Here is a 23,058-nt window from a genome sequence, read left to right as displayed (position 1 = left end):
TATTACGAGTCTTGGAAAAAGTGAGCGGTAGAACCTCTCCTGTCAAGACTCGTACCGCATTTAAAAGTCAGTAGTTAAGAGTTTTATGGGCTAACGCCGTAACATAAAACTCTTAACTAAAGTGCTAAAAAGTACACTAACACCCATAAACTACCTATTAACCCCTAAACCGATCCCCCCCCCCACATCGCAAACACTTAAATAAAATTTTTAGCCCCTAATCTGCCGACCGGATATCGCCGCCACTTTAATAAATATATTAACCCCTAAACCGCCGCACTCCCACCTCGCAAACATTAGTTACATTTTATTAACCCCTAATCTGCCGTCCCTAACATCGCTGACACCTACCTACATTTATTAACCCCTAATCTGCCGCCCCCAACATCGCCGCCACTATATTAAATGTATTAACCCCTAAATCTAAGACTAACCCTAACCCTAACACCCCCCCTAACTTAAATATAATTTAAATAAATCTAAATAAAATAACTTTAATTAACTACATTATTCCTATTTAAAACTAAATACTTACCTATAAAATAAACCCTAAGCTAGCTACAATAAAACTAATAGTTACATTGTAGCTAGCTCAGGGTTTATTTTTAATTTTACAGGCAACTTTGTATTTATTTTAACTAGGTACAATAGTTATTAAATAGTTAACTATTTAATAGCTACCTAGCTAAAATAAATACAAATTGACCTGTAAAATAAAAATAAACCTAAGTTACAATTACACCTAACACTACACTATAATTAAATTATTGGAACAGCCAATAGAATGCGAGCTCAATCCTATTGGCTGATTGGATCAGCCAATAGGATTTTTTCTACCTTAATTCCGATTGGCTGATAGAATTCTATCAGCCAATCGGAATTGAAGGGACGCCAATCTGGTGATTGTTAACTCGGATAAGGGGGGCTCAATAGTAGTGCTCAATAAGGAACAATATCTCACAGAAGTATATAGACAATTAGGAGATGAAAAAACCTATAAAAAATTGACATTTAATCCAACAGAAAAATACCAAAGGGAATTAAAACACTTACTAGATTTAGGAATGGAGAACTCTATACTTTCAGTCAAAACCGGGGAGTTTGTCTATGTAGATACACCTAGAGTACCAGTATTTAAGATCCTACCCAAAGTACACAAGTCCCTAGTGAATCCCCCAGGGAGACCAATTATTTCAGCTATTGGCTCCTTGGGGGAAAGATTGGGACAATGGGTTGATGCACAACTACAGCCAGTTGTGCAGACATTACCAGGCTTTTTGAGAGACACGAAGCATCTGCTGAGATTGTTACATAATTTTACATGGAGAAATGGTTACAAATTTGTAACTATATATGCAATATCCTTATACTCATGTATTCCACATGAGTTGGGGATTAATGCAGTTAAAAGGATGCTAGAGAAATATTCAGAATATGACACTAATTTAATTGCCTTTATCATAGAAGCAATTTCTTTTCTGTTAGAGCACATTTATTTTATCTTTAATGGTGAGTTTTTTCTACAACTTAGGGGAACTGCGATGGGGGCTAAATTTGCCCCCTCGTATGCAAACTTATATCTTGCAAATTTTGAAATGGAGATCATATTCAACATTAATAATAAGTACAAGGATAATATCAAAATGTACACTAGGTACATTGATGATATCCTGCTTGTCTGGGATGGTTCAAATGAAGCATTAGAGGAATTTCTGGGTTACCTGAATGACAACACAGGTAACTTGAAATTCACATTTGAGACTTCTGAGAATAACATACCTTACCTAGATGTCTTAATCTGTCATTCTGAAGAGAAAGTGGTTACTGAAGTGTACAGAAAAGAAATAACAGGTAACACCATCCTAAGAGCTGATTCATTACATCCATCACATCTCAAAAAGGGAATACCTAAAGGGCAATACATAAGGTTGAGACGCAACTGCACCAGTATAGAAAATTACTGGAAGCATGCCAATGATTTAACATCACGACTGATAGAAAGGGGCTATGATCATTCTAATCTAAGGAAATTATCTGAACAAGTCTCACACTATAATAGAGAGAATTTATTAAATGATAACATCAGAAAGAATACAGATAGAACTGGCATACATTTTTTAACCAAATACAGTAGACAATATAATGATATATGTAACATTATAAGAAAAGGGTTACCAATATTAGAGAGTGACAAAGACTTGAAATCTATTTCAACTATGTGCAACTTTGTCTCACGAAAATCTGAGACCATTGAAGAAAAGGTGATGACAAATTTTGGTTCTAAGATAGACCTTAGTGACAGGAGAAAAAATAAATATTGTCTATCAAAGAAAGTTGTTTTTTATAGATGTGGAGGCAAGCCATGCAAGTGTTGTAAATATGTTCAAATGGGTGATAATTTCACCTCAACTAACACAGGCAAAATATATAATATCAGAGATCGAATAGATTGTAATTCAACCTATGTTATTTACCTCATTACCGGTCTTTGGTGTAATTTTCAGTACGTAGGACTCACCTCAAGATTATTAAAAGACAGGATAAGAGAACATTTGTTATCTATAGAGGCTGAGATACCTAAAACACCGGTGGCCAAACATTTTGCATTACATGGCAGTAATTTTGATCACTTTATTTTCCAGGGCATAGAACATGTCTCTCTAGGAGCTAGAGGTGGAGATAGATACCAGGCACTAAGTAGGAAAGAAATCTTCTGGATTTACACATTAAAAACAGGTTTCCCTAATGGTATCAATAAGATCAGTGATGTGAAACTCTTTATTGATAAGGAGGACTAAAATAGTTGAGTATAAATAAAGGAGTGATTCACATATAAAAGCTGTTGGATTGTATTTAATGTATTTTATGATTTAATATTTAATATCATTCTCTCCAATAGTATTCTTCTTTTGAAATTTAGTTATTAAGATATTTCAATATGATGGGGAATATTAAAGTTTACATGGTGTTAAAAATTGTAAATGAATATATTTAAATGGCATTTAACTTATATACCACGATTATGCATTTGCATATCACCATTGCCTACATGGATGTTTCCCACCATTATTGAAATTTAAACACGTCATCATGAATATCTTGTATTTATATAAGGTTGTCCAATTAATTAACTTTTTTACATTGCACTATTTTTAAAAAAAAGTTTTCACTATAGTTGTTATAAAATGTTGCATATATATCTATGTTTACTAAGATACATAACAGAATGGAGGTAATGAATGAGTTAAATCTATGTGACTACAGATTGAATTCTGGTGATTGGTTGAATATACCTCCTTCTGTTCAGATTTAACAGCTGTGAGTGACGCTTGTTTCCCAGCTCTGATGAACTGCCCCTGAGGCAGGAAACGCGTCAGCTGTATTTTCTGCTTAGCTGTGTCCTTTTTCTCGATTTTTAACCTGATGAAATAAATGGAACTTTTTAATTAACAAATCTCTCTCCTTGATTATTCCGGTGAGATCGCTACAGTATTTTGGTGCCTTTGTTAATAATTATAATGCAGGTGTCGGTGATGTCGGGGGCGGCAGATTAGGGTTTAATAAGTGTAAGATTAGGGGTGTTTAGACTCGGGGTTCATGTTAGGGTGTTAGGTGTAGACATAAATTTTATTTCCCCATAGGAATCAATGGGGCTGCGTTAAGAGCTGAACGCTGCTTTTTTGCAGGTGTTAGTTTTTTTTTCAGCCGGCTCTGCCCCATTGATTCCTATAGGGAAATCGTGCACGAGCACGTTTAGCTAGCTCACCGCTGACTTAAGCAGCGCTGGTATTGAGGTGAGATGTGGAGCAAAATTTTGCTCTTCTCTCACTTTTCTGCGACTAACGCCGGGTTTAAAAAACCCCGTAATACCAGCGTTACTGTAGGTAAGCGGTGAGCTGAAACTGCTCGTTAGCCCCGCAAGCCTTACCGACAAAAACTCGTAATCTAGCCGATAGAATTTTATTTTTATATTAGAATTTCTCTTTAAGTGGTTAAAATAGATGATGTTCTTACTTTTGGTTTCATGAGCCTCAAATTTATTTTAAAGCATAGGGGTAGATTACATATGGTTCGCTATTTAGCACTTTTGCTCACCCTCAAACACCGCCAGAAGTAAACTTTTAATGCATATTACAAGTTGAAAGTAAGGGAAAGCGCACTAACTTTAATGGAGCTTGCAAACTAAAAAAAATAACACTTGAGCGCTAACCTGACACTGCCCTAACCTGAAGGCAGTGATGAATATTTTACATTCCAATGTCCTTGACATAGAATAAAATGTTCTAAAAAGTTTCTATTTATTTTTAAATAATTGTGTATATATATATATATATGTATATATATATATATATATATATATATATATATATATATATATATATATATATATATATATATATATATATATATATATATATATATATATATATATATAATGTATACACACAGTATATGATCTATTTTTGTGATATACCTATATATATATATATATATATAAATATAAACAAATTGACAGGGAAGTTGGCACTAAAAAAAAGGGGGGGCTATGGTGAAATACACCTGGTGTAGATGTGCAAGCAGTCACAAAATAATATAAATATACACCATATAAAGATAGGGCTGATGCGAGTATTAACAAAAGCCAAAGTGTGACACAGACACAGGCTGCACTAAAAACAACATAAGTTTATTACAGCTTCAATAAAGCTCAGTGAAATTCCTTTTACAGAATGATACTGTGTAGCCGATACATAAACGAAGAGTGCAGTTGATAATGCAATAATTGCCTAAACAGACGTCTGTTACATTGTATACTATACATAACATAAATATTCTATGACATGCCAAAACATTGGAATTTACACTTAGATAGACAGTCAGTGTGTGATAATAAGAAGAGCCGGAGAGCACTGAAGTGCCACAGCACGCTCTCTTTTAAATGCCCCAGATGTAGACAAATTCATAAAATTGCTTGAAGTAAGTATATGGAGCACACTCCAAGATCCAACAGGGAAAAATATATACAGACAGTTTCTGTGCAGCACAGAGTAAGCCTTTCAACTCACAACTCCTCGGTAGTGGGGCAAATTACCCTGATACCGCCTTCATTGAGGTTTTTCCAGGATCCCGTGTCCGGGCTGTGTAGTTACCACTGGCACTGTGCTTTCACATTGAGCAAGTGTTCCTCCCCGCAACTGTGATTAGGCTCATCTCCTGCATCCGCTCACAAGCACTTGGTTCCACTCGTCAAACAAACAAACGGAAACACAGCATGGAGGGCTTGGTTCACATCCAACCAGTCAGCTAACAGGTGAGTATCGATTGTGGGAATGATGACGCGTTTCACCCCTCCCCTTAATGGGCCATCTTTGGGGCTTCGTCAGATAGCAATCTGTTTCCATCTCCTGGCTTAAATAGCCCTTGATTCTAGAAGGGCAAGAAGAAATAGCAATGGCACTACAAGGGATGTGTCCCAATAACCCTATATTCAATGCCCCTGGGAATACAGGGGAGAAAGAGTAAAGTAATGTATGCTAGGGGGGACCGTGGTGCTGTACATATGGAGGGAGCAGACAGAAAAATTCAACTGTGAGGCAATTGAAAAGTATGAACTTTTAATATATGAAAATTAAAACAAATAGAAATAAAACCACAGTGTGATAGACTGAGTGGATAACTGGTAAGGGTAAAAACCCAGTAGATGAATATCTCTTGGATAAAGGTAAATACCCTTGGGTAAAGTCTAATAAAGGACCTAACCTGAAGGAGTATATTTTCAGTACAGGATAATTATAAGGTCCAGTGAATACAGCTGCCTGTGTTGGAGTAATGGAACTATGGACATCAGTAGTGGTCCCCTGGAGTAGGGGAACTGTCCCTAAAAAGGTCAGTAGGGTCCTGCACTAAATTCTAGGATTGCTAGTGGTCTAAATGGTGTGCAGTTGATGTGGTAGTGCTGTGCACACTATTGATCAAGGGTGTACAGCTACTTGAAGTGGGAGGTGGAGATCTCTAACCAAGATGGGGTGTACTCGGCTTGTAGGTGGTAGAAGTCATTCTAGAGTGATACTCTAGCGTGCTGGACGCATCACTATATGGAATATAGTACAAACTGCTGTTAGGAGGTGAGATTCTCTTATATTAGTTCTCAGTGCTTAGTACCAAAGGGTACTAATAGGGTACCCTATAGCATTGGTTCAAGTATCTCCAACTGTCCCAGTTCAAAGTTGTATGGAGGTGCCTACATTACCATCCTGTCAGAATCCTAATGTAGATGTTTCTAATCTAGAATTATAGCAGAAATGGAAGGGAGAGTAAATTCTCCATAGTTCACATATGTTGCTGTTAGGTGCATATACTTAGGCAATGAGCCTGTGTTACTTCACTGCTGATTGTGAGCAGCATTGTCTTGGATTATATTCTATGGTGGATACCAGGTGGCTAAGATATGGGCCTATTGGCAACCTCACATCTGAGATTGAACTGTCACTTACGGTACCAACATTTGCAGTACTTGTACCTTTTACCCAATAATTATTGGAAAGAGGTGGAATAGGATTGTGTAACAAATTGGTGTGTGCCTCTTTATAGACAGAATAATAATGTTATCCACTGGTGACTAATTTGCACCATATACCAGATCTGCCCTGAAAGTAGTAGGTACCTGAGTAATTAGAGCTGGTTATTCTGTTGGGCATGGCCCCTGGTTTATGAGAGTGCGTTTCTAGGTATTTATAGTTGAGAACGTGAACACCTGCAGTTAGTGATACTTTTAGTAATACTGGATATGAGCAGCGTTGTTACTTTAAATATATCGAGCTGGGAGACGTGGTAGTAGTCAATTTGTAATGTCTCATCTAAGGTTCAAGCTATAACAAATTCAGTGCTAATGTCCTTAATTAAATAGTAATATAAACGGACTGTAGTGGGATTGTGTAGTAGATACAAGTATGCTTTAGTATAGTAATAAATAACAATGTCATCCACTATTATGTAACTCCCTGCCCCCCCCCCCCGTTTATAAAGGCAGCCCCGAAATTACTGGAGGTTCTCACAGGTAAAACGTAATGCTGCAATAGTTCAAGTTTTCAAATAGTGGCTAAACTAATTAACTTCCCAGGTTAGCGTTTTATGATAACTGAACTCCACATCAACTTTTATAGGTATTTGTGGTTGAAAACGTGCACACCTGTAGTTAGTAATATTTTTAGCAATACTAGATATGAGCAGCGTTGTTACTTTAAATATATTAAGCTGTGAGGCATGGTAGCGATCAATTTGTCATGTTTCATCTAAAGTTCAAGCCACAATTCAAAATGCCAACAACTTCAGTGCTAATGTCCTTGATTAAATAGTAATACAAACGCGCTGTAGTGGGATTGTGTAATAGATACAAATATGGTTTAGTATAGTAATAAATAACAATGTCATCCACTATTGTGTAACTCCCACCGTCTGTAAGGGCAGCCCCGCAATTACTGGAGGCTATCACAGGTGAAACGTAATGCTGCAATAGTTCGGGTTTTCAAATACTGGCTGAACTAATTAGCTTCCCAGGTTAGCGTTTAATAGTGTGTAAACTATTACGATAACTGAAGTCATTTTAAGCTATCCCCATACTGGGATAATAGTAACCCAATTGCTGAGAATTTCTTAAATATAATGCTGCTTGTTAAGCTAAGTGCGGTAACATATATCATCAGCCAATCTTATCAGCGGTTAGGTCCTTTGTAGAATTAATCGAGTCTAATACAGAAACACACTCATTTACACTACTGTTTTTTAAAAAAGAGACAAAGAATCCCTGTTAGCCCTGATATGTTTCGCCTTTCGGCTTTGTCAAAGGTGGGGCGCCCGCCTTCATGCTGGATATTTATAGGCTATATATCGAGTGACATACGGTATCTCAGCCTTCTGATTGGTTCCCATGGGGGGGGTGTATAACAGATTGAGTTCTATCAACTGTATCCAAGTCGTTGCCTGGCAACTTACATACAATTTAGGACCAATGTTTACTATTGGAACCCTAGCGATTAAGAATAATCAGAGAGGCAAGTTATATGGCTGTACTAGAACAGCCAAGTGTGTTCATCCGTCCATAAGGGTGTTGGATAACTACAGCACGGGAGTGAACGTGTTTCAACAGGGTAATATAAAAATAGACTCCCATTTGGTACTCTGGTGATCTTTTAGTAAGGCAGGTTTTAATTGTGACATCATTATTCAGGGGGAATAAAAAGAAAAAAAGAAGTGAGTAAAATGTGCCGAGATAATAGTGAATCACAAACTGATGTGTGAATTTATAATGGATGATTCTTGTGCAAGAACCAAAAATAATATTAAACTTAATACAAGGTGGCGTGGTGAATACTATATGTATGAATATTAGCAAAGTACAAGTGATGACCTTATAAAGTAGGGTATTGGTGCTAGGAAAAGGGAAAATATCCGTTGGTTGAGTGAAAAAACAATTGGGTGGTCAAAACTGAAATACAATGATAAACTGTGCTATACTGTGAAATGATAATAAGAAGTGTCAAAGGTGTAAATGGTATTGAATGGTACAGTAACCTCACAGTACGGGAGGCAAAAAGAGGGGAAGGGAATGGGGGGGAGGGCAACGTGCTTATGTGTATCAGGGATGCCTGGGGCATTATTCCAAGTGTTAGCTTGATCAGTGACCAGGTGAAATTAAACTAGTCAAGGAAGATGCCATATTCAGATACTACTGATGAAGGGGATGATCAGCCATGAGTATAGGAAGAGTATAATACAAAATATTCACTATATAGAGGCTGTTCTTGTGTACCAGTAAAAAATTGTTATGTTCATAAGAAACAATAATAATTGTTCTGTTCATACCTTGCGGATGAACACAGTTGAGTAGATATATCCATCTACATTCTGCTCTCAATAGTGCTTGTTCCAATTTGCCCCCCCTAATTCCTAGGGAAATTTTTTCAATTCCCTGACATTTCAGGTCTCTGGGTTCGAACGGTCGTATGAAAGAAAATGGGATGCCACTGAGGAGATCATTTTGCCGTTTTCCAAATCTTTAGCAGCGTTTTTAATATTTCTTATATGATCCTGAAGTCTGATGCGCAGTGATTGTAACAGCCAATAGAATTTTTTCAACCTTAATTCCGATTGGCTGATAGAATTCTATCAGCCAATCGGAATCTAAGGGACGCCATCTTGGATGACGTCATTTAAAGGAACCTTCATTCGTCGGTAGTCGTCGGAAGGAAAAGAAAGCTCCGCGTCAGATGTCTTGAAGATGGAGTCGCTCCGTGCCAGATGGATGAAGACATCTGCGGGCTTGGATGAAGACCTTCGGCCGCTTCATTAAGGACTTCTCCCAGCTTCTTGGAGGATGGATGTCGGATCTTCAAAACTGTAAGTAAATCTTCTGGGGTTAGTGTTAGGATTTTTTTAAGGGTTTATTGGGTGGGTTTTAGTTTTAGATTAGAACTTGGGCCTGCAATAGAGCTAAATGCCCTTTTAAGGGCAATGCCCATCCAAATGCCCTTTTCAGGGCAATGGGGAGCTTAGGTTTTTTTAGATAGTATTTTATTTGGGGGGTTGGTTGTGTGGGTGGTGGGTTTTACTGTTGGGGGGTATTTGTATTTTTTTTTACAGGTAAAAGAGCTGATTACTTTGGGGCAATGCCCCGCAAAAGGCCCTTTTAAGGGCTATTTGTAGTTTATTGTAGGCTAGGGTTTTTTTTATTTTGGAAGGGCCTTTTTATTTGCATAGGGCCCTTAGATTAGGTGTAATTAGTTTAAAGCTTTGATAATTTCTTTTTTATTTTTTTTAATTTAGTGTTTATATTTTTGTGTAACTTTGTGTTTGTTATTTTTTGTAACTTAGTTTTTTGTAACTTTGTAATTTTTTAGTGTAGAATTAAATAATTTAAGTAGGGTTAGGTGTTATAATATAGTTATTTTATTTTGTAATTTTATGTAATTTTAGTATAAAAGTTAGGTTAGATTAATTATTAATTTAATATAGTTTAATGCAATTTTATTATAATAGTTAGAATAGGTTAATTAGTAGTTTAATATAGTTTAATTTAAATCTAAAGGAAAGTTTAAATTTATTATAAGATAGGGATGAGTTAATATTTAATGTACAGTTAGCAGGTTGTTAGGTTTAGGTATAATAGGTTAATTTAGTTTATGGCGATGTAGGGGGCTGGCGGTTTAGGGGTTAATAAATGTATTTCATTGCGGTGGGCTCCAGGAGCGGCGGGATAGGGGTTAATACTTTTATGTAGGTGGCGGCGGTGTCGGGTGGCAGATTAGGGGTTAATAAGTATAATGTAGGTGGCAGCGGTGTAGGGGGGGCAGTTTAGGGGTTAATAAGTATAATGTAGGTGGCAGCGGTGTAGGGGGGGGCAGATTATGGGTGGTTAGGATCGGGGTACATGTTAGGGTGTTAGGTGTAAACATAACTTTTATTCTCCCATAGGAATCAATGGGATATCGGGCAGCAGCAAACATAAACTTTCGCTGCTTTCAGACTCCCATTGATTCCTATGGCATCCGCCGCCTCCAGGGTGGCGGATTGAAAACCAGGTACGCTGGGCCGCAACAGTGGCGAGCGTACCTGGTAGATATTTGATAAATGGTAAAAGTAGTCAGATAGTGCCGAATTTGCATTCGGAACATCTGTAGTGACGTAAGCATGGATCTGTGTCGGACTGAGGCCGGCGGATTGTATGTTACGTCACAAAATTCTACTTTTGCAGGTTTGTAGGCTTTGATAAATAAGGCGAATTAAGCTCGCCACAATTACGCTGCGGAATTCCAGCATATTTGCAGTTGACGGCTTGATAAATAGGCCCCTTTGGCTTTTGTTGATACTCGCATCAGCCCTATCTTTACATGGTGTGTGTGTATGTGTATGTATGTATATATATATATATATATATATATATATATATATATATATATATATATATATATATATATATATAGATATATATATATATTTAAAAATACATAGAACATTTTCTGCTATGTGAAGAACATTGGAATGTAAAATAATTACAGTAAATACACACTAAAACACATTATTAAATATTAATATTGTTTTAAAATTATTTTTATTGGTTTCAGGTATTTGACTGGAAAGGGCTCCAATGTGTATATATGTGTATACATATATACACATATAAATACACATGTATACATATGTTGTGTACACATATATACATAAGTATACATTTATGTTGTTTTGATGAAACTCTTTATTTAGCTCTAACCCTTTATACGAGGACTTCAGTCACGCTAACCCGACTCGTGCTGTCTCGTTTACTTTCAACTTGTAATACAAGTGCAAGTTAACACAGGCGCAATATTTCAATATTCTGTGCTAGCATTATTGCGCCACATTAAGGCCTAGATTTGGAGTTTGGCGGTAGCCGTGAAAACCAGCGTTAGAGGCTCCTAACGCTGGTTTTAGGCTACCGCCGGTATTTGGAGTCAGTCAGGAAAGGGTCTAACGCTCACTTTTCAGCCGCGACTTTTCCATACCGCAGATCCCCTTACGTCAATTGCGTATCCTATCTTTTCAATGGGATCTTTCTAACTCCGGTATTTAGAGTCGTGGCTGAAGTGAGCGTTAGAATTCTAACGACAAAACTCCAGCCGCAGAAAAAAGTCAGTAGTTAAGAGCTTTCTGGGCTAACGCCGGTTTATAAAGCTCTTAACTACTGTGCTCTAAAGTACACTAACACCCATAAACTACCTATGCACCCCTAAACCGAGGTCCCCCCACATCGCCGCCACTCGATTACATTTTTTTAACCCCTAATCTGCCGACCGCCACCTACGTTATACTTATGTACCCCTAATCTGCTGCCCCTAACACCGCCGACCCCTATATTATATTTATTAACCCCTAATCTGCCGTCCGCACGCCGCCGCCAGCTACATTATAACTATGTACCCCTAATCTGCTGCCCCTAACACCGCAGACCCCTATATTATATTTATTAACCCCTAACCTGCCCCCCTCAACGTCGCCTCCACCTGCCTACACTTATTAACCCCTAATCTGCCGAGCGGATCTCACAGCTACTATAATAAAGTTATTAACCCCTAATCCGCCTCACTCCCGCCTCAATAACCCTATAATAAATAGTATTAACCCCTAATCTGCCCTCCCTAACATCACCGACACCTAACTTCAATTATTAACCCCTAATCTGCCGACCGAATCTCGCCGCTATTCTAATAAATGTATTAATCCCTAAAGCTAAGTCTAACCCTAACACTAACACCCCCCTAAGTTAAATATAATTTAAATCTAACGAAATAAATTACCTCTTATTAAATAAATTATTCCTATTTAAAACTAAATACTTACCTGTAAAATAAACCCTAATATAGCTACAATATAAATTATAATTATATTATAGCTATTTTAGGATTTATATTTATTTTACAGGTAACTTTGTATTTATTTTAACCAGGTACAATAGCTATTAAATAGTTAAGAACTATTTAATATCTACCTAGTTAAAATAATTACAAAATTACCTGTAAAATAAATCCTAACCTAAGTTACAATTAAACCTAACACTACACTATCAATAAATTAATTAAATACAATACCTACAAATAACTACAATGAAATAAACTAACTAAAGTACAAAAAAATAAAAAAGAACTAAGTTACAAAAAATAAAAAAATATTTACAAACATAAGAAAAATATTACAACAATTTTAAACTAATTACACCTACTCTAAGCCCCCTAATAAAATAACAAAGCCCCCCAAAATAAAAAATGCCCTACCCTATTCTAAATTACAAAAGTTCAAAGCTCTTTTACCTTACCCGCCCTGAACAGGGCCCTTTGCGGGGCATGCCCCAAGAAATTCAGCTCTTTTTCCTGTAAAAAAATACATACAATACCCCCCCCAACATTACAACCCACCACCCACATACCCCTAATCTAACCCAAACCCCCCTTAAATAAACCTAACACTAAGCCCCTGAAGATCTTCCTACCTTGTCTTCACCTCACCGGGTATCACACCGATCCGTCCTGGCTCCGATATCTTCATCTAAGCCCAAGCGGGGGCTAGACATCCATCATCCGACGGCTGAAGAAGTCCAGAAGAGGCTCCAAAGTCTTCATCCTATCCGGGAAGAATAGTAGATCCGGACCGGCAACCATCTTCTTCCAAGCGGCATCTTCTATCTTCATCCGATGAGGACCAGCTCCATATTGAAGACCTCCACCGCGGACCCATCTTCTTCCGACGACGACTTCCCGATGAATGACGGTTCCTTTAAGGGACGTCATCCAAGATGGCGTCCCTCGAATTCCGATTGGCTGATAGGATTCTATCAGCCAATCGGAATTAAGGTAGGAAAATTCTGATTGGCTGATGGAATCAGCCAATCAGAATCAAGTTCAATCCGATTGGCTGATCCGATCAGCCAATCAGATTGAGCTTGCATTCTATTGGCTGATCGGAACAGCCAATAGAATGCGAGCTCAATCTGATTGGCTGATTGATAGAGTAGGTGTAATTAGTTTAAAATTGTTGTAATATTTTTCTTATGTTTGTAAATATTTTTTTATTTTTTGTAACTTAGTTCTTTTTTATTTTTTGTTCTTTAGTTAGTTTATTTCATTGTAGTTATTTGTAGGTATTGTATTTAATTAATTTATTGATAGTGTAGTGTTAGGTTTAATTGTAGGTAATTGTAGGTATTTTATTTAATTAATTTATTGATAGTGTAGTGTTAGGTTTAATTGTAACTTAGGTTAGGATTTATTTTACAGGTAATTTTGTAATTATTTTAACTATTTTAGCTATTAAATAGTTCTTAACTATTTAATTGCTATTGTACCTGGTTAAAATAAATAAAAAGTTACCAGTAAAATAAATATTAATCCTAAAATAGCTATAATATAATTATAATTTATATTGTAGCTATATTAGGATTTATTTTACAGGTAAGTATTTAGCTTTAAATAGGAATAATTTATTTAATAAGAGTTAATTAATTTTGTTAGATTTAAATTATATTTAACTTAGGGGGGTGTTAGTGTTAGGGTTAGACTTAGCTTTAGGGGTTAATACATTTATTAGAATAGCGGTGAGCTCCAATCGGCAGATTAGGGGTTAATGTTTGAAGTTAGGTGTCGGCGATGTTAGGGAGGGCAGATTAGGGGTTAATACTATTTATTATAGGGTTAGTGAGGCGGATTAGGGGTTAATAACTTTATTATAATAGCTGTGCGGTCCGGTCGGCAGATTAGGGGTTAATAAGTGTAGGCAGGTGGAGGCGACGTTGTGGGCGGCAGATTAGGGGTTAATAAATATAATATAGGGGTCGGCGGTGTTAGGGACAGCAGATTAGGGGTACCTAGGGATAATGTAAGTAGCGGCGGTTTATGGAGCGGCAGATTAGGGGTTAATAATAATATGCAGGGGTCAGCGATAGCGGGGGCGGCAGAATAGGGGTTAATAAGTGTAAGGTTAGGGGTGTTTAGACTCGGGGTACATGTTAGAGTGTTAGGTGCAGACGTAGGAAGTGTTTCCCCATAGCAAACAATGGGGCTGCGTTAGGAGCTGAACGCGGCTTTTTTGCAGGTGTTAGGGTTTTTTTCAGCTCAAACAGCCCCATTGTTTCCTATGGGGGAATCGTGCACGAGCACGTTTTTGAAGCTGGCCGCGTCCGTAAGCAACTCTGGTATCGAGAGCTGCAGTGGCGTTAAATATGCTCTACGCTCCTTTTTTGGAGCCTAACGCAGCCATTCTGTGGACTCTCAATACCAGAGTTATTTAAAAGGTGCGGCCAGAAAAAAGCCAGCGTTAGCTACGCGGGTCGTAACCGACAAAACTGTTTTATTTTTCTTTGGTTGTGTCCTATGTGCGTATTGGTTAATGACACATTAATAACAAGTTCAGCTAAAATAGCAATGTTTCTACATTACAGGGAGTGCAGAATTATTAGGCAAATGAGTATTTTGACCACATCATCCTCTTTATGCATGTTGTCTTACTCCAAGCTGTATAGGCTCGAAAGCCTACTACCAATTAAGCATATTAGGTGATGTGCATCTCTGTAATGAGAAGGGGTGTGGTCTAATGACATCAACACCCTATATCAGGTGTGCATAATTATTAGGCAACTTCCTTTCCTTTGGCAAAATGGGTCAAAAGAAGGACTTGACAGGCTCAGAAAAGTCAAAAATAGTGAGATATCTTGCAGAGGGATGCAGCACTCTTAAAATTGCAAAGCTTCTGAAGCGAGGGTCGCAAGAAGCGTGTGGAAAAACCAAGGCGCAAAATAACTGCCTATGAACTGAGAAAAGTCAAGCGTGCAGCTGCCAAGATGCCACTTGCCACCAGTTTGGCCATATTTCAGAGCTGCAACATCACTGGAGTGCCCAAAAGCACAAGGTGTGCAATACTCAGAGACATGGCCAAGGTAAGAAAGGCTGAAAGACGACCACCACTGAAGACACACAAGCTGAAACGTCAAGACTGGGCCAAGAAATATCTCAAGACTGATTTTTCTAAGGTTTTATGGACTGATGAAATGAGAGTGAGTCTTGATGGGCCAGATGGATGGGCCCGTGGCTGGATTGGTAAAGGGCAGAGAGCTCCAGTCCGACTCAGACGCCAGCAACGTGGAGGTGGAGTACTGGTTTGGGCTGGTATCATCAAAGATGAGCTTGTGGGGCCTTTTCGGGTTGAGGATGGAGTCAAGCTCAACTGCCAGTCCTACTGCCAGTTTCTGGAAGACACCTTCTTCAAGCAGTGGTACAGGAAGAAGTCTGCATCCTTCAAGAAAAACATGATTTTCATGCAGGACAATGCTCCATCACACGCGTCCAAGTACTCCACAGCGTGGCTGGCAAGAAAGGGTATAAAAGAAGAAAATCTAATGACATGGCCTCCTTGTTCACCTGATCTGAACCCCATTGAGAACCTGTGGTCCATCATCAAATGTGAGATTTCCAAGGAGGGAAAACAGTATACCTCTCTGAACAGTGTCTGGGAGGCTGTGGTTGCTGCTGCACGCAATGTTGATGGTGAACAGATCAAAACACTGACAGAATCCATGGATGGCATGCTTTTGAGTGTCCTTGCAAAGAAAGGTGGCTATATTGGTCACTGATTTGTTTTTGTTTTGTTTTTGAATGTCAGAAATGTATATTTGTGAATGTTGAGATGTTATATTGGTTTCACTGGTAAAAATAAATAATTGAAATGGGTATATATTTGTTTTTTGTTAAGTTGCCTAATAATTATGCACAGTAATAGTCACCTGCACACACAGATATCCCCCTAAATTAGCTAAAACTAAAAACAAACTAAAAACTACTTCCAAAAATATTCAGCTTTGATATTAATGAGTTTTTTGGGTTCATTGAGAACATGGTTGTTGTTCAATAATAAAATTAATCCTCAAAAATACAACTTGCCTAATAATTCTGCACTCCCTGTATATTGTTTTTCCTCCTGTGTCTGCAGTTCTTTTCAAAGCCTTTCACTTATTTTACACCTTCACAAGTGCTTGTTAGTGAAGCTCTACATCTTTATACAAGGTGCCGCCATTTTGGAGTTAAAGTATTATTGCACCTCGAGACAGAAGTGTTGCACATTCACAGTATAATTATATTGTGGTCTTCTTGACAAGCCATATGGTGCACATTACAAAGCAGGAACTATATGTTTTTGCAGTGGCTGCATTGCTCTATATTATTCCTCAGGGCTTTTATACATTAGTTAAATAAGTTAAGTAACTTTTACAACTTTGCTACCGAGAATTTTAGAGAAAAACTTGCCCAGTACCAGAGATTTTTTTCTATCACTCTGATTAAACAGATTTTTTGATTTACCTATGAAAAAAAAAAAAAAAAATATATATATATATATATATTTGATGCCACTATATGACTGCCAGATATGATCATATAAAAAAAAATTGTTAACTTTTTGGCAAACTTTGGGTTTCTCACTGAAATTATTTACACGCAACTACTGCAGTCATATGACAAATAGTTATAAATGCTTCTCTGGGATCCCCTTTTTCAGAAATAGCAGACATGCATGGCTTTTGTTATGCTTTTTGGCAATTAGAATGCTGTGAATGGGTTAATCAGTTATCTTATAAAGTTAATTTTTGATGCAGAGTAGAGATTACTATCCCATCTGACACCTCCCACTCCCTAATCCCTACCTTATCCCTCCCAAACAGCTCTCTTACCTTCCTCACCCTCCCTCCCACTGCTGGTCGCCAGCATTTTTGTCCTCACAGTGTAGTAATCACTCCTCAACCCTCCCACCACTCTGATCCCCCCAAACAGATCTTTAACCCTCCCCCTCTTACTAGCAGTGGCCAGCTTAGGTACTGGCAGCTGTCTGCCAGTACCCAGTTTTTTTATTTTTATTATAATTTTTTTTTTTTCTGTAGTGTAGTGGTGCCCCCTCCCCACGATCATTAATTATGCCCCCCTTCCAATTCCCCTTTTTCTGTAGTGTAGATTCCCATCCCTAGCTCTCCCTTAAAAGAAATTCTGTAGTGTAAAGCCCCTCCCACTCCCTCCACCTCTGCGCCTTCCTTTCCACACCTCCCACCAGCACAAAAAGCTGATCATTACAGACGGTGACACACACAGTGTCACTGTCTGTAACAATCAGACATTTGCCTTCACATGGAACCCGGTTCCATATGCAGTCAGATACCTGGGGCGCGATCCGATATACGGCGCAGGTTTCGTCGCAAGCGTGGAAACCTGCGCCACCCGTAGTTTCAGCTCGCACAGCGAGTTATCACATATACGGTGCCGGCAGTTGCTAAAGTGCCGTAAGTCTGCCAGACTAGCGATGTCCAGAAATCTGCGTAAGTACAAATTTCTGGAGTTGCCAGTGACTTACGGAACTTTAGAAAATGCTGCCCCCTACAAAAAATGACTAAAATATTAAATCTCCCGTTACTGTCTAACACGCCTCCCAAACATAGCCCGGCACGTATACCCGTCTATCTGCATTCCCCCCTCTCACTCCTAACAATAAATATATTAACCCCTAAACCGCCACTCCCGGACCCTGCCGCCACCTATATTAACTGTATCACCCCCTAATGTGAGCCTCCTACACCGCCGACACCTATATTATATATATTACCCCCTAATGTGAGCCCCTACCCCGCCGCCACCTATTTAAACTACATTACCCCCTTATGTGAGCCCCTGCCACCTATTTAAACTACATTACCCCTAATGTGAGCCCCTATCCCGCCACCACCTATTTAAACTACATTACCCCCTAATGTGAGCCCCTACCCCGCCGCCACCTACATTTAAATGATAACCCCCTAATGTGAGCCCCTACACCGCCGCCACCTACATTAAAATGATTAACCCCTAATCTAATCCCCCTATACCGCCGCCACCTATATTAAAATAATTAACCCCTAATCTAATCCCGATACACCACCGCCACCTATATTAAAATGATTAACCCCTAATCTAATCCCCCTACACCTCCGCCACCTATATTAAAATGATTAACCCCTAATCTAATCCCCCTACACCGCCGCCACCTATATTAAAATTATTAACCACTAAACCTAAGTCAATAATAAATATATTAACCCCTAAACCGCCACTCCCGGACCCTGCCGCCACCTATATTAACTGTATCACCCCCTAATGTGAGCCTCCTACACCGCCAACACCTATATTATATATATTACCCCCTAATGTGAGCCCCTACCCCGCCGCCACCTATTTAAACTACATTACCCCCTTATGTGAGCCCCTGCCACCTATTTAAACTACATTACCCCTAATGTGAGCCCCTACCCCGCCGCCACCTATTTAAACTACATTACCCCCTAATGTGAGCCCCTACCCCGCCGCCACCTACATTTAAATGATAACCCCCTAATGTGAGCCCCTACACCGCCGCCACCTACATTAAAATGATTAACCCCTAATCTAATCCCCCTACACCGCCGCCACCTATATTAAAATGATTAACCCCTAATCTAATCCCGATACACTGCCGCCACCTATATTAAAATGATTAACCCCTAATCTAATCCCCCTACACCGCCGCCACCTATATTAAAATGATTAACCCCTAATCTAATCCCCCTACACCGCCGCCACCTATATTAAAATTATTAACCACTAAACCTAAGTCTAACCCTAACACCCCCTAACATAAGTATTATTAAAATAAATCTAAATAATATTAATAATATTAACTAAATTAATCCTATTTAAATCTAAATACTTACCTATAAAATAAACCCTAATATAGCTACAATATAACTAATAATTACATTTTAGCTATTTTAGGGTTTATATTTATTTTACAGGTAACTTGGTATTTATTTTAACTAGGTACAATAGCTATTAAATAGTTAATAACTATTTAATAGCTACCTAGTTAAAATAATTACCAAATTACCTGTAAAATAAATCCTAACCTAAGTTACAAATACTCCTACACTATCAATAAATTAATTAAATAAACTACAATTATCTAAACTAAAATATCATTAAATACACTAAACTAAATTACAAAAAAAAACACTAATTTACAAAAAATAAAAAAGATTACAAGAATTTTAAGATAATTATACCTAATCTAAGCCCCCTAATGAAATAACAAAGCCCCCCAAAATAAAAAAAATGTCCCTACCCTAAACTAAATTACAAAAAGTAATCAGTTCTATTACCAGCCCTTAAAAGGGCCTTTTGTGGGGCATTGCCCCAAAGTAATCAGCTCTTTTACCTGTAAAAAAAAGAACAACCCCCCCATTACAACCCACCACCCACACACCCCTACTCTAAAACCCACCCTACCCCCCCTTAAAAAAAACTAAGTCTAACCCCCAAGTGGTCCTTACCTGTCCTGAAGACCGGCGGAGAAGGTCCTGTTCCAGGCGGAGAAGTCTTCTTCCAGGCGGCGACCTCTTCTTCTTCCAGGAACCAGCCGGCGCGGAGGAGTTGAAGACTGATGACCGCAGAACTTAAGACCGTCCTCTCTGGAACTGAAGACCGGCGATGCAGGAAAAGAAGATCGGCGACGCTGGAACTGAAGACCGGGGCCATGGAGCGTGGAGGATCCTCTTCATTCGATCGCCGCCGTACACTGAATAGGAATTCAAGGTACGCGATTAAAAATGGCGTCCCTTGAATTCCTATCAGCTGATTTGAGCCTTCAAATTCAAATTAGCCAATCGGATGAAAGCTACTTTAATTCTATTGGCTGATTTGAATAGCCAATAGAATAAGAGCTACTGTAATTCTATTGGCTGATTAGAATAGCCAATAGAATTACAGTAGCTCTTATTCTATTGGTTATTCAAATCAGCCAATAGAATTAAAGTAGCTTTTATCCAATTGGCTGATTTGAATTTGAAGGCTCAAATCAGCCAATAGGAATTTAAGGGACGCCATTTTTAATCGCGTACCTTGAATTACTATTCAGTGTACGGCAGCGATCGTATGAAGAGGATCCTCCACGCTCCATGGCTCCGGTCTTCAGTTCCAGCGTTGCCGATCTTCAGTTCCTGCATCGCTGGTCTTCAGTTCCAGAGAGGACGGTCTTCAGCTCCGTGGTCATCGGTCTTCAACTCCTCCGCTCCGCGCCGGCTGGTTCCTGGAAGAAGAAGAGGTCGTCACCTGGAAGAAGACTTCTCCGCCTGGAACAGGACCTTCTCCGCTGGTCTTCAGGACAGGTAAGGACCACTTGGGGGTTAGACTTAAGTTTTTTTAAGGGGGGATACGGTGGGTTTTAGAGTACGGTGTGTGGGTGGTGGGTTGTAATGGGGGGGTTGTTCTTTTTTTTTTACAGGGAAAAGAGCTGATTACTTTGGGGCAATGTCCCACAAAAGGCCCTTTTAAGGGCTGGTAATAGAGCTGATTACTTTTTGTAATTTAGTTTAGGGTAGGGACATTTTTTTATTTTGGGGGGCTTTGTTATTTTATTAGGGGACTTAGATTAGGTGTAATTAGCTTAAAATTCTTGTAATTTAACTAGGGTTAGTAATGGGTTAAAATAAGAGAATGGGTTTAAAGAGAGCTGCAGGTACAGGAGGAAAAACAAAATCATGGTGGTATTGTAAAATTGGTTTTATCTTAATGTGTTTACAGTGACTTGTTATACCATCTACAGAGTTTAAAATGTATGAGAAACAGCTCCTTTTGGTTTATTTTTGTATATGAAATGGATGTTTCTGGTCATTGAAACCACAACCCAATCAAACTGGCAAAGCTTTTAGAGTACACTCAAAGGTCACTATTTAGGGCCTGATTCTGAAAAAACTCTCTGGCGTGTAGATAAATTGTCAGCTTTTTTTTACTGAGCATTATATTGTGTGTGTCAACTAATGTTTCCAAGATTGTTATTGTCAGAAATTCGAATTAAATACACAAAACACACTATCCCTTTATGTGACATCAGATGTTTTTGTATAGTTTGTAACACTGTGGTTATCTTAATGCATACATTATTTTCTTTTTATGGTTTTATAGTCCAAAATATGGATTGCTTTCAAAATAGGCAGAAGCAGAATATGTTTATTAAAAACATCAAACACATATATTTAAATTTGTTTTTTAAATGAACAATCCTCTTAGTTTATAAACTTAATTTAGCAGCCAACAGCTGTGTTCTGACATTTGTATGACACTCTCAAAGGGACAAGCAAACAATGACAATGATCTTATTATAGCTAAGAGAACGACTTTTTTTGTTTGTGCATTTGTTTTGCAAAGCATGCCTTGCAAGGGTTAATAAAATGATTCAAAACTGCTGAAGAATAACTAACATATTTTATACAAAAATTATTATCACCAAGGAAATCTGTTACCAAGGGGAAATAATTCAGTGCTTGTAAGTGCATCATTGGATTTGATCACGCCATTTATTCAAGTGAAGAGAGTCGTGATCCATTTTATGAAAATGCTTAAGAAATATTGCATTGTTTTCTAAAATCAGGATATATAGGATAAAATAAAAAATATATTGAGTAGCATTTTAACATTTATTTTATTTTTATCCCTTACAGACTGTGGTGGATGCGGGTTAGAAATAAAAAATGGACAGTCCTTGGTCGCATTGGAAAAACACTGGCATTTGGACTGTTTCAAATGCAAAACATGTGGAATACTTTTGAAGGCAGAGTATATAAGCAAGTAAGCCAATCAGACCCAGTAGACAAATGGAATCATGTTAATGTGAATTATATCTATTAATTGAAATATAATAGATATTATTTTTATTAAATTTTCTTTATTTTCTAATACAAATTAGTAACAATTGTCTACTACATGTGTTTTCCAAGAAGGTGAAAATTACAATTAGATAACTTTTCTGTTAAACGGTTACAGAAAACAATTGTTACAATTCAAAGTAAATCTTGTAGTGCAAACTAGACAAGTCCTATTCCAATTCTGTACATATAAGTAAACAATGCGTAACATATAACTAATAACTTAATTAACTGTTATATGGTCTCTGTTCTTCAGCCAACATGGTAATCGTTTTATTCTGCTCTTAAAGAGAGTAATTTGTCCTCCCAGGTTTCATAACTTCTCCCAAAAGTTCAAAGGTACTAGTTCAAAAGACCACTAAATGTGTCTATAGTTGAAGTAGTGTTCTTTGTTAAAATTTGGCCTAAGTAGGGAATGTATCTTAGTGATAGGCTAAGCTATTTTTGAGACATGGGAACATTCATGTGAAATTATTCAATAAAAGAAGACTAGTGAACATTGTTTTATTTTGCATAATAAACCTTGTATGAAAAGCAATTTGTGTTCTCAATAATGTTACTAACTATCACAGATACCGAGCAGCTCAGTGAAAGTTAATATGGTGTTTCCTATAGTAAAATCAAGCTGGTGAAGAATGTGTGTGAAATTCAAACACTTGCTATTTAAGTCACATGTACACACAGAAGGAACCCGTACCTGGCACATACACAACACTTCCCCAGGCACAGGTTTGTGGCAGGAAAAAATACGAGCTTGAAGTATTTCAACCCTATTGTCTAGGACAGCTATG

General features: G+C 38.0%; 1 protein-coding gene across 4 annotated transcripts in view; it reads left to right on the top strand.

Moving 5' to 3' along the window:
• ABLIM2 (actin binding LIM protein family member 2) overlaps nt 1-23,058 on the top strand; it is a 470,688-nt gene that overhangs the window by 281,246 nt on the left and 166,384 nt on the right. For all 4 annotated transcript variants that reach the window (XM_053704171.1, XM_053704169.1, XM_053704170.1 and 1 more), the window contains exon 5: nt 22,064-22,190. In XM_053704171.1, coding sequence (XP_053560146.1) covers nt 22,064-22,190 — 127 coding nt within the window. The remainder of the gene's footprint in view (nt 1-22,063; nt 22,191-23,058) is intronic.

This window comes from Bombina bombina, chromosome 2, assembly GCF_027579735.1.
Source record: "Bombina bombina isolate aBomBom1 chromosome 2, aBomBom1.pri, whole genome shotgun sequence".
In the NCBI taxonomy this organism is placed as follows: Eukaryota; Metazoa; Chordata; class Amphibia; order Anura; family Bombinatoridae; genus Bombina; species Bombina bombina.
Note: the sequence above shows the minus strand (reverse complement) of the source record. Positions and strands in the feature narration are given on the sequence as shown.